General features: G+C 39.7%; 5 protein-coding genes across 5 annotated transcripts in view; all 5 read right to left on the reverse strand.

Moving 5' to 3' along the window:
* LOC311288471 (uncharacterized protein) overlaps positions 1 to 10,705 on the reverse strand; it is a 55,861-nt gene that overhangs the window by 30,023 nt on the left and 15,133 nt on the right. Inside the window, exon 2 of the mRNA XM_084405892.1 lies at positions 8,307 to 8,951. Coding sequence (XP_084262018.1) covers positions 8,307 to 8,951 — 645 coding nt within the window. The remainder of the gene's footprint in view (positions 1 to 8,306; positions 8,952 to 10,705) is intronic.
* Positions 3,518 to 4,462, reverse strand: LOC311287762 (histone H2B 1/2). Its single transcript, XM_084404792.1, has one exon. The coding sequence runs from the start codon at positions 4,444 to 4,446 to the stop codon at positions 4,072 to 4,074; it is 375 nt and encodes a 124-aa protein (XP_084260918.1). The 5' UTR covers positions 4,447 to 4,462; the 3' UTR covers positions 3,518 to 4,071.
* Positions 5,017 to 5,328, reverse strand: LOC311287768 (histone H4; the record flags this gene model as incomplete). Its single annotated transcript, XM_084404796.1, has 1 exon — positions 5,017 to 5,328. The coding sequence occupies one exon, from the start codon at positions 5,326 to 5,328 to the stop codon at positions 5,017 to 5,019; it is 312 nt and encodes a 103-aa protein (XP_084260922.1).
* LOC311287755 (histone H3.2) lies at positions 5,667 to 6,400 on the reverse strand (the record flags this gene model as incomplete). Its single annotated transcript, XM_084404785.1, has 1 exon — positions 5,667 to 6,400. One exon carries the CDS (start codon positions 6,398 to 6,400, stop codon positions 5,990 to 5,992), a length of 411 nt encoding a protein of 136 aa, XP_084260911.1. The 3' UTR covers positions 5,667 to 5,989.
* LOC311287760 (histone H2A-like) lies at positions 7,185 to 7,614 on the reverse strand. The gene has a single exon (XM_084404790.1). The coding sequence runs from the start codon at positions 7,606 to 7,608 to the stop codon at positions 7,222 to 7,224; it is 387 nt and encodes a 128-aa protein (XP_084260916.1). The 5' UTR covers positions 7,609 to 7,614; the 3' UTR covers positions 7,185 to 7,221.

The raw sequence follows: 10,705 nt of genomic DNA on the forward strand, positions 1-10,705 counted from the left end.
TTACATAAAAATAAAACCAAAAAAGAACGTTCCCCTAACGTAAGAATTTGGTTCCCAAAAAAAATAACCAAAAAATAACATTAGGGGAACGTTCTGTGTTAACTGGGTCCTTACATTGACAGAATGATTCTATTAAGCACAGAGATGTTTCTACTCACAAACATGATTATTTTTTATTTAATTTTCAGTAAAGCTGAGACGGAGACGTCACAAATATCTTGAAGTTTATTGAATGTGAGGAACAGCAGGTACTTTGGCATTTTAACAGAACAATCCTCCAACAGCAACAATGCAGCTAATAATAATATAAATAAGTCAGAGGAATCCTTTCCACCATAGAACTTATATTCAACACATGAGCTTGGCTGTAAAGAGGACACTCAAATAACGGCACATGAACTCTGACACAAGTCATAGATATTTGTGTATTATTGTATTTGGCTGCTCCAGTCAGTCTTGTGGAAGAGATTTTATCTTTAAGATGTGTGTGACCATCATATGACAGTAAAAGAGCACACACACACATCTTATTCTAATGATTGTTGGTACGTGTCAGGAGGGCCTCCACTTAAGCATGAAATATGATGAACAAGTCTAAGAATGCTCCACATATGGTTGAAATACCATCATTGGCCTAGAAGGATCAAGTCAAGTTTTATTTATAGAGCGCAAGTTTAACACAACTTGATCCAACGTGCTTTACAGTACAATAGAATAAATCAAGTAAAAAAAAGTAAAAAAAAAAAAAAAAGTAGTAGAAAAAAAAAGAGATAAAAATCAAGTATCAAAATCATTCAGTGTATATACATGCATGCATAACGAAGAACACCGACTAATTTAAAATACATACACAACATTACTCGAATGCAAGAGAGTAGGTCTTTAAACTGGATTTAAAAGCAACCAGAGATGGAGAGGTCCTGATGTTTAAAGGTAAATTGTTCCAGAGCTTTGGGGCGATTACTGAGAAAGCTCGATCACCTTTTGATTTACACCAAGAGCACGAGGGACAGATAAAAGTGACTGATCAGAAGATCTTAGTGACCTACAGGCTGTGTATGGCCTAATAAGATCACAAATATAATCTGGGGCCGAACTATGTAGAGCCTTGTATGCAAAAAGAAGGATCCTAAAGTCGACTCTAAATTTTATTGGTAGCCAATGCACTGTGGCCATGATAACATTCTGGGAGTCAAGACTATAAAAGAGGAAGGATGCCCTCCCTCCACTGTCACACTCTGCAGCCGTTCTGTGTGACTGTACGACTGCTGGCCTTTTCTTGCAAGGAAATAAACCTCATCAAAGTCTCTTATTCAATGATAGAATTGTGTTTGCCACCACAGTCTCTAAATAATGCAACTACAAAAAAGAGAAATTACATAAATCTGTTTTAGGACTGAACATTTTTCTTTCATTTATTTCAACAGGCATCACTTCATCTGTATCATGTAGTTTGTAATTGCATGGCGTTATGTTGAGTCGGCTCAACTTAAAAAAATTTTTTATAAAAATAAAAAACTGAAGCAAGTAAAAATGTACTATAAAATAATCGTCTCAAAAATATAGTTCTTTATTGAACCATCCGATTTGTTTTCTCTAAATAGCTTCTTATCAATAGCTTCACTAAATCACACAAAAGTTATTTACCTTGATGCCCCAAAAACAGAGTTTTAAGCTCTTTAAAAGAATAGGTGACTCTTAAAAGGGCTTTTGTGTTCGCTGATGAATGAGGCCTATGAAGGAGAAAATGTTATTTCCACTGAGAGAGAGTGATGAGATATCAGATGTTTCTACTCACAAACCTGATTAATTTGAACTTGATTGTCAGCAAAAGCTGAGACAGAGACATCACTATATCGAATGTATGTGTATTGAATGGAGTATGGGGAGGCTGCAGACCTGGAGCCGGTAGATATTCGCCCCGAGCAGTTTTACGGCCCTGTTGTTCCTGATGCCTCCAGTAGGGGGAGGCTGTACAGCGACACGAATTGAGGTATGTTCAATAATCTGCTAAAGTTATTGTTGTTAAGCATGATGCAACATTTATTATTTATAAACGCTTAGCTAGATAGAGCTAGGGTAGGTAGATATCAATTCGTTTCTATATATCAATGGATGGGTCTATAATTTATTTCGAGAGGGTCAGGTTGATGTTCTGTCTGGCTCAAACTTAGCTAACCACGTGTAGGTTTAGCTGCTCCTAGTCTTCTCTACTCACTTTCAAAATTAATTTTCTTTTTAATTTTCTTTTGTTGCCTGTCTTTAGCTTGCGTGAGACGGCCTCTTCTGGTAAGACTCTGTTTACTCGTTGCATTGAAACACACTCCACGTGGGGCAACATTACAGTAGATTTTGGAAATATGTGAACTTTTTTTTTTTACAGTCTATGGTGTGAACACACAAAAGACACATTTATAATAGGCATATATGTGTATATATATAATCTCTCTCTCTAAGTAAAGAGTTGAACTGCACACTCGCTCAAATATTTTGATTATTTCCAACGTCATACATGATAAAAACCCACATTAAAAACTTTTCCCATATGATTTGAATGTAGATTCTGGTTTGAGTTGTTTCTTATAAATGAAATGATCTAATTGTCTAATTTATATCTTAATATAATTTTTTTCTTAAAATAGCTTACTGATCTGGACTAAAATGTAGGATATGTGCACTTATGTGTGTTTTATCATACTCTGTCTTTACCAAGTTCTCTTTAACTTGCATCTCATGAAGGTGTGTGTTTGCTTTAGCTACTTAAGGAAATGAAAATCTCTCTCTCTAAACTTGTATAAACTATAAACACCCATCTCTTTTTTGAACTGCATTCCAAACCAACAGCTTGTCTAGTAAATAAACGACTTACAGAGATATACATGGACATGTTTATGTCATTTTCAATTTTCTCTGCACAGTCCATCATCAGTGGCTAAAAGAAATCAAAATGGCTTGACTTATTTTCCAAAAGTGTTCCACAAACAAGTGCCTGTGCCGTTGTACTTTGAAGATCAAAAGCAAATTGTTGCAATCCACACTCACCTGACATCAATTCTGGGACACACACACACACACAGTGACAAGATAAAATTCTGTAGGCTGAGTGAAGAGAGTAAAGCCCAACTGAATATCTACAGATATTTCAATCCTTAGTGCAGATCTACACTGTAACGTTTATATTAAAAATGAACAAAAAAAAACAAAAATTGGTCAGTCTATGGACGGGACAGTTATTAATGTGTAAGTTTCGAGCGTCGATTTAATGATGTTATTTCGCAGTATAAACACATCAGGGAGAACAGGGCCGTAAAACTGCCTATGCCGTATATCTACCGGCTCCAGGTCTGCAGCCTCCCCATGCTGAATGTGTGAATCTCCAGGTTAATATAGTTCAAGCTAACAGATCTCCACTGACAATTTTGCTATAAAACAACAAAATTGGTCTCAACTTTTTTTTGTTGAAAAGAATAGTACTAATAAATGAAGAAAAAATCAGGACCCTTTATTTATTATGGTCATTTCAGATGGAATATCTTTAATAAGACAAAACAGATCAAGCGGTGACATTGTTCGAAGATTTGTGAGCAGCTGCCTACATCTGTTAGGACTTTTCTATTATTAATCTCAGTTAAAGCAGATTATGATAATCTATGAACATGTTGAAAAGGGGTTTTCAAACTCCTAAAATTGAGGTGAATATTTGTGAATCTGCTTAAAAAATAAAAATAAATAAAGCAGATTTATGAATATTCCTGTGCCATTTTATTTGTGTAGAAATCTTATGTTCATAAGAAACAACTTAATCGATGTTCGAAACTAACTTCAGGATGTTCCATTTTGAGACTGTTATAAAGCTCTTCTATTAATAAAAACTAAATGGAGCTAAAATTTAGCTGGATTGTATTACATTTTCAACAAAGCAAGCAATAGCATCAGACAAGAACACTGTTTTGTTCTTAAAATTATATTTAAAAAAAAAAAAAAAGTGCAGAAGAACTGAAGCTCTTTCTAAAGACAAAATGGGTGGCTCTTAAAAGAGCCTTTTGTGTTGCGAGTTGAGCTGAGCTCGCTCTACTTTGAGCTGGTGTATTTGGTCACAGCCTTTGTGCCCTCAGACACGGCGTGTTTGGCCAGCTCTCCGGGCAGCAGCAGACGCACGGCGGTCTGGATCTCTCTCGATGTGATGGTGGAGCGCTTGTTGTAGTGAGCGAGACGAGACGCTTCACCGGCGATGCGCTCGAAGATGTCGTTGACGAAAGAGTTCATGATTCCCATCGCCTTGGAGGAGATCCCGGTGTCGGGATGAACCTGCTTCAGGACTTTGTACACGTAGATCGCGTAGCTCTCCTTCCTGGACTTTCTGCGCTTCTTTCCGCCCTTGCCGGCGGTTTTAGTGACGGCCTTCTTCGAACCCTTCTTGGGTGCAGCCTTCGCTGGTTCAGGCATGATGCTGTAGTCAAAGAAACTCAAAGACCAATAAAGCTGAATCGCTGCAGGCGGGCTTTATGCACTGCTCTATGCTAATTTCAAAAGGGAAGTACGTCCTACTCTGATTGCTAGTTCTTGGACCAACCCATAGAATGATTTCATTGGCTACATTAAAAGTTCCTTGACTTGTGGGACATCCAATCACAGGCTTTAAATGTTGATCCCGCCCATCGCCTCATGTCCTACTACCATCCCCCATTATATCATATTTCTTTGTTTCATTTTCCCGCATTTTTCGTAATGCACAGTATGCACTGCAGTATCAAATATTTAAAGTACATTATTGATCATTTCAGTTTAATCAATTTGAAAAAAATAAGAGACAATTCATATTACAAAAAGACAAGAGATTAACATATTTAAATACCAAATAATGACCAGTGGGGAATGTTATAATAACGATTCTGTTATTGAATGTCAACACAACGACACTTAATATAGTTTTTAACTACTTGGAAACTTGTTCTTTGCGTGTAAATGTGGGTGGCTCTTAAAAGAGCCGTTGGGTTTTTCTTCTTCGTGGATCTCTTAACCCCCGAATCCGTACAGAGTGCGTCCCTGTCGCTTCAGCGCGTACACAACATCCATGGCAGTGACGGTCTTTCTCTTGGCGTGTTCAGTGTAAGTCACAGCATCACGAATGACGTTCTCCAGAAACACCTTCAACACACCGCGAGTCTCTTCATAGATCAGGCCAGAAATACGCTTGACGCCGCCACGTCGAGCAAGACGACGAATAGCGGGTTTAGTGATTCCCTGGATATTATCGCGAAGAACCTTTCGGTGACGCTTTGCGCCTCCTTTCCCGAGTCCTTTACCGCCTTTTCCTCTTCCAGACATGATTGCGAATTCAATTCACAAACAGAACACAAACCTGCCGCTGGAGAACAGAGGCTTATAGTCGGCTAGCGGACCTAGTTGAAACCAAATTCATGGGTGGTTCTATGACACGCTACTCTCCAACTGGTGCTCAGCAAATGACATGCAGCTCCACCTCTCTTGACGTCATGGGTTGAGTTGGATGTAGTTCAGCTCCACCTCTGTGGAAATAATGGGTGGAGGAATTGTGGGTGGGTGTTAGGATTGGTTTGACCGTTTATATACTGTCTATGGGTTTGGCCGTCTATCTTCAACCATTACCCAAATTACATTCAGAGAGGAGGAGCTGGATCCCACACTGCACCCAGTGAGAAGCCTCTCCTACACCAATTAAGTCCAGTTGTCCTTCAAAGGAAACAACAAATCACAAGAAACAAGCAAGCACTATGTTCTGCATACTATTTATGGAAATATAACTTATTTTTAATAAAACTACTTAATGTGAACTTGAACTTAAGAACAGTGTGCACTGTGCAGTTGCCATTAGTTACGCATAAAAATAAATCATTCTTTCAGCAGAGCTGTATCAAATATATACTTTTTTTTTTTTTGTTCTTTTTTGATACATTGAGGTGGCTCTTAAAAGAGCCTTTGGGTTTGTATGACTGTTTCTGTTATGGATTTAAGCACGCTCTCCGCGGATGCGGCGGGCCAGCTGGATGTCTTTGGGCATGATGGTGACTCTCTTGGCGTGGATGGCGCACAAGTTGGTGTCTTCAAACAGACCCACCAAATAAGCCTCGCTCGCCTCCTGTAGGGCCATGACAGCCGAGCTCTGGAAGCGCAGATCCGTCTTGAAATCTTGAGCGATTTCTCTCACCAGACGCTGGAAGGGCAGTTTGCGAATCAGCAGTTCAGTGGATTTCTGGTAACGGCGAATCTCTCTCAGCGCCACGGTACCGGGCCTGTAACGATGAGGCTTCTTAACGCCACCGGTAGCGGGTGCGCTCTTACGGGCAGCTTTAGTGGCCAGCTGCTTCCTCGGGGCTTTTCCTCCGGTGGATTTACGAGCGGTCTGCTTAGTTCTTGCCATTGTTTCTCAGTGAAGAAAACTAACGAATGAATAGTTCACGAGAACACAGCGCCTATTTAAGCCCAGGGCTGCCATGCGCTCATTGGATGGCTTTGCTTCAGAGGCATTTGATTGGTTATTGTCTGGCGTCTGTAAATGACAGTTGGCCAATGGCTGTGCGCCTCCTGTTTTCAAAGACGAGACAAGAGTTTGTGGTTCCCGCCCAAACATCCTTTGTTTCTCTTTGTATACATGAAAATAGAATAGGCGAAATCAGGTATTAGCTTTTGCACAGCAGATTTTTAAAATATTATTGAAAGTGTAGAGTTGGACTTGTGGCACTAATAGTAAAAACTGAGATAAATAAATTTACTTAACCACGTTGTGTTTCATTTCTTTATAATGATATCAATATATCATTTAAATATATTTAGCCATGCCAATAAAACTATATGCATTTTCATAATACATTCATTAAATCCTTACGAATGAGACCGGATAACAATAACATTAAAATTATCTAGGGACATGCATTTCTAGTCAGATTTTAAAGAATTAAAAAAATACCATCATTGAAAAACTTATTTATGATTGGAAACTCAGACACTAGCTTTGATTTCTTTAAGAAATGTATCTCCATCTCTATACACATACAACGCATTGTATAGTAAAAGAGTCAATTTATGGGCATTCTTCTGCAGGTTTTTTTTTTTTTTTACCGTTTTATCAAACTAACTTTAATAGAAAATCAAATAAAAAGCGGACGAATGAAAACACTCTTTCTTGGAGAAATTGTGTGGCTCTTAAAAGAGCCTTTGATTTAAAGAGAAGCTTCCGTCAGTCTACTTGGCCTTCGCGGGCTTCTCGGTCTTCTTAGGCAACAACACGGCCTGAATGTTGGGCAACACACCACCCTGAGCGATGGTCACGCCACCCAGAAGCTTGTTCAGCTCCTCGTCATTGCGCACCGCCAGCTGCAGGTGTCGAGGGATGATGCGTGTCTTCTTGTTGTCCCGAGCGGCGTTTCCAGCCAACTCCAGGATTTCAGCGGTCAGATACTCGAGCACAGCGGCTAAATACACCGGAGCTCCGGCACCGACGCGCTGGGCATAGTTGCCTTTACGAAGAAGCCTGTGAACACGGCCGACGGGGAACTGCAGTCCCGCCCTGGAAGAGCGACTCTTGGCCTTAGCGCGAGCCTTTCCACCGGTTTTGCCTCGTCCACTCATTTTCAAAAATAGTTACTACAGCAGACTGTTAAAAGAATAAATAACATCAGTCCATTCACATACTGTATTTAAACGAGAGTGCCAGTCGCCTATTGGTTTAAACTGTGATAAGTTTCAAACCAATCACTGATCTTCCCTCCAAAACCCAACCCCCTTTTTGGAACAATCACATGTATTGACTACACAAAAGAGACTCATGTTTGATAGAAAATTCAAAAAAGTACAAAAATGGCTATTATACACTCTTCCTACCAACAGTGTTTTTCCTTTCACACACTATATTTTCTGCACATTGACTAGATCTGATACTGTACAGTATTATTATTCTATTTTAATATTGGAATTGAATCACTGCCATTTTTGTTGTTTGTACTGGCACATTTCTTCAGCATATTATTTAGTGTATATATTCTGTACTGTTAATCAACATCCTATTGGGACCGTGATCACTGTTTGAACCATCATAAGCGTTTTGGCCTTTTTAATCAATTTCTTATGAATAAAAATGGTTTACTTGAGTTTTACCTAAACTTGGTGACTTGTTTAATTGCATGAGAGTAAGTGGGTGAAGTCACATCTTGGATATTTGATTCCAGAATTAACTAATCATTCAAATACATGAGTTTTGCTCTTTACTCGGAGTCAGTGGTTGGCTCTTAAAAGAGCCGTTGAGAAACAAACAGTAACGTTAGATTTATTTCTTCTTGGGAGCTGCCTTTTTAGGTTTGGCCGCTTTAGGTTTTGCTGCTTTAGGTTTCGCCGTTTTGGGTTTGGCCGCCTTTGCCTTTTTGGGGCTCTTGGCTGCTTTCTTAGGAGTCGTCGGTTTCTTGGCCTTCTTGGGGCTCTTCGTTGCCTTTTTAGCGGCGGGTTTCTTCACCTTCTTCGGCGATTTCTTAGCGGCGGGCTTCTTTGCTGCTGCAGCTTTGGGCTTCTTAGCGGCAGCGGGTTTCTTGGCTGCGGGCTTCTTGGTTTTAGGAGCCGCTTTCTTGGCGGGTTTCTTCTTGGTCTCTGCTTGCTGCTTGTTGAGTTTGAAGGAGCCCGATGCGCCGGTTCCTTTGACCTGAACGAGGGTGCCTTTAGTCACCAGGCTCTTGATGGCGATCTTAACGCGGGAGTTGTTCTTCTCCACATCGTATCCACCGGCAGCGAGCGCTTTCTTCAGGGCGGCGAGGGACACACCGCTCCTCTCCTTGGATGCGGACACAGCCTTGACGATGAGCTCGCCGACGCCTGGACCTGCTTTCTTGGCTTTCACAGCAGACTTCTTCTTGGGCGATTTAGCCGGGGCGGCAGCAGCGGGGGCTGGGGCGGTTTCTGCCATATCTCTCTCTATCTGATTTGAACTGTAGTCTTACAAACTCTGGTTTTAGTAATGTTGTGAATAGCGCTCGAGCGGCGCTGCGGTCTTAAACAACACATGAGAACCTCGTAGACTCAACCTGCCCCGCTCTGTGTCTGCTGCTCGCTGACGCTTGTGTTTTCTTCTCTAACATTTGGAGCAAAACTGGAGCTGTTAAATAGTTTGATTCAGACAAAACTAAGTGAACACCAAGCAGAGGTTCTGGGCTTTCATTAGAGACTAAAGAACGCGAAGGGGAAACGTTACTTTTTCCTTCGTCAGACCAAATCCAAGGCGAGCATCAGCCGCTGGGGAAAGCCGCGTGCAAAACTGATCGATAGTTTTAATGAAAAAGGTGATAAAATCCTGAACGCCTCATTAGTGTGCTCAGCAAACAGTCTGAAAGAGACTTTAATGAAATCAGCATCAGTGATGGGCGTTAGGAGGCTCTCGTACAGCTGTTGTTTTGGGCAGCTTGAAGCACACAAACATCATCCGGAGTCTCAAGAGTATGTCTGTGACTCGTGTATGGCCCGATCATCTTCGGTCAGCAGAGTATCTATATTTTATCTCATTAAACACGTTAAATACGTCGTTGATGTAGGCCAACATCATATCACGACATAAACATTTAATTGTAATAAAGTATGTTTGTCTCCTGATTCGCCATTCATCTATATGGAACAATGTGAATAGAAATGATGGAAATTGAAATGGAAATGGAAATTCACAGAAGAAAGCAAGCCACTGAGGTTTGAAACAACATTAGGGCGAGTAAATGATGACAGACATCTTGGGTGAAACCCTATGACACACAAATACTTTGACACACAAAAAGCCTTTAGATAAACCTGCTGTACACGATCTATTAGATGCCGTCTCATTGATCGTTTAGACAGACTATCAAGTCAAATTTGTGATTTTATATTATTCAAACATTTTGAAAAGAAGAAATCTGAATGACAGATCATCTACTGAGCGAAGACATGAGTCACAAACAGACTCAGATAATATATGTGAGTAATGCAATGTAAGTGAGCAGTGTATAAGTTAGCAGTGTAATATAGGTAAGCAGTGTAATAGTGAGTAATGTAATGTAGCCTAAGTGAGCAGTGTGTAATGTAAGTGAGAAATGTAATGTAAGTGAGCAGTGTAATATAAGTGAGTAATGTAAGTGAGCAGTGTGTAATGTAAGTGAGAAATGTAATGTAAGTGAGTAATGTAATGTGAGTAATGTAAGTGAGCAGTGTAATATAAGTGAGTAATGTAATGTAAGTGAGCAGTGTAGTGTAAGTGAGCAGTGTAATATAAGTGAGTAATGTAATGTAAGGGAGCAGTGTAATATAAGTGAGTAATGTAATGTAAGGGAGCAGTGTAATATGAGTAATGTAATATAAGTGAGTATAATATAAGTGAGTAATGTAATATAAGTGAGTAATGTATATCACTTATATCACATTACTCACTTATATTACACTGCTCACTTATATTAAATTACTCACTTATATTACATTTCTAGTAGTGTAATATAAGTGAGTAATTGTGATATAAGTGAGTAATGTGATGAGAGAGGGCAGAGTAAGATAAAGTTTTATAACTGGCCTATATGAATGAGAAATGTTCTTTCCACTGACAGAGTGATGCAATTTCATGACATATATGTTTCTACTGATATGTTGAATATGTACTGAATGTGTGAAACTCCAGGTGTTTTATATTTCAAGCTAACAGATCTCCACTGGCATTATTGCTAAAAAA

Source organism: Rutilus rutilus (genome assembly GCF_951802725.1).
Source record: "Rutilus rutilus genome assembly, chromosome: 3".
Taxonomy (NCBI): domain Eukaryota; kingdom Metazoa; phylum Chordata; class Actinopteri; order Cypriniformes; family Leuciscidae; genus Rutilus; species Rutilus rutilus.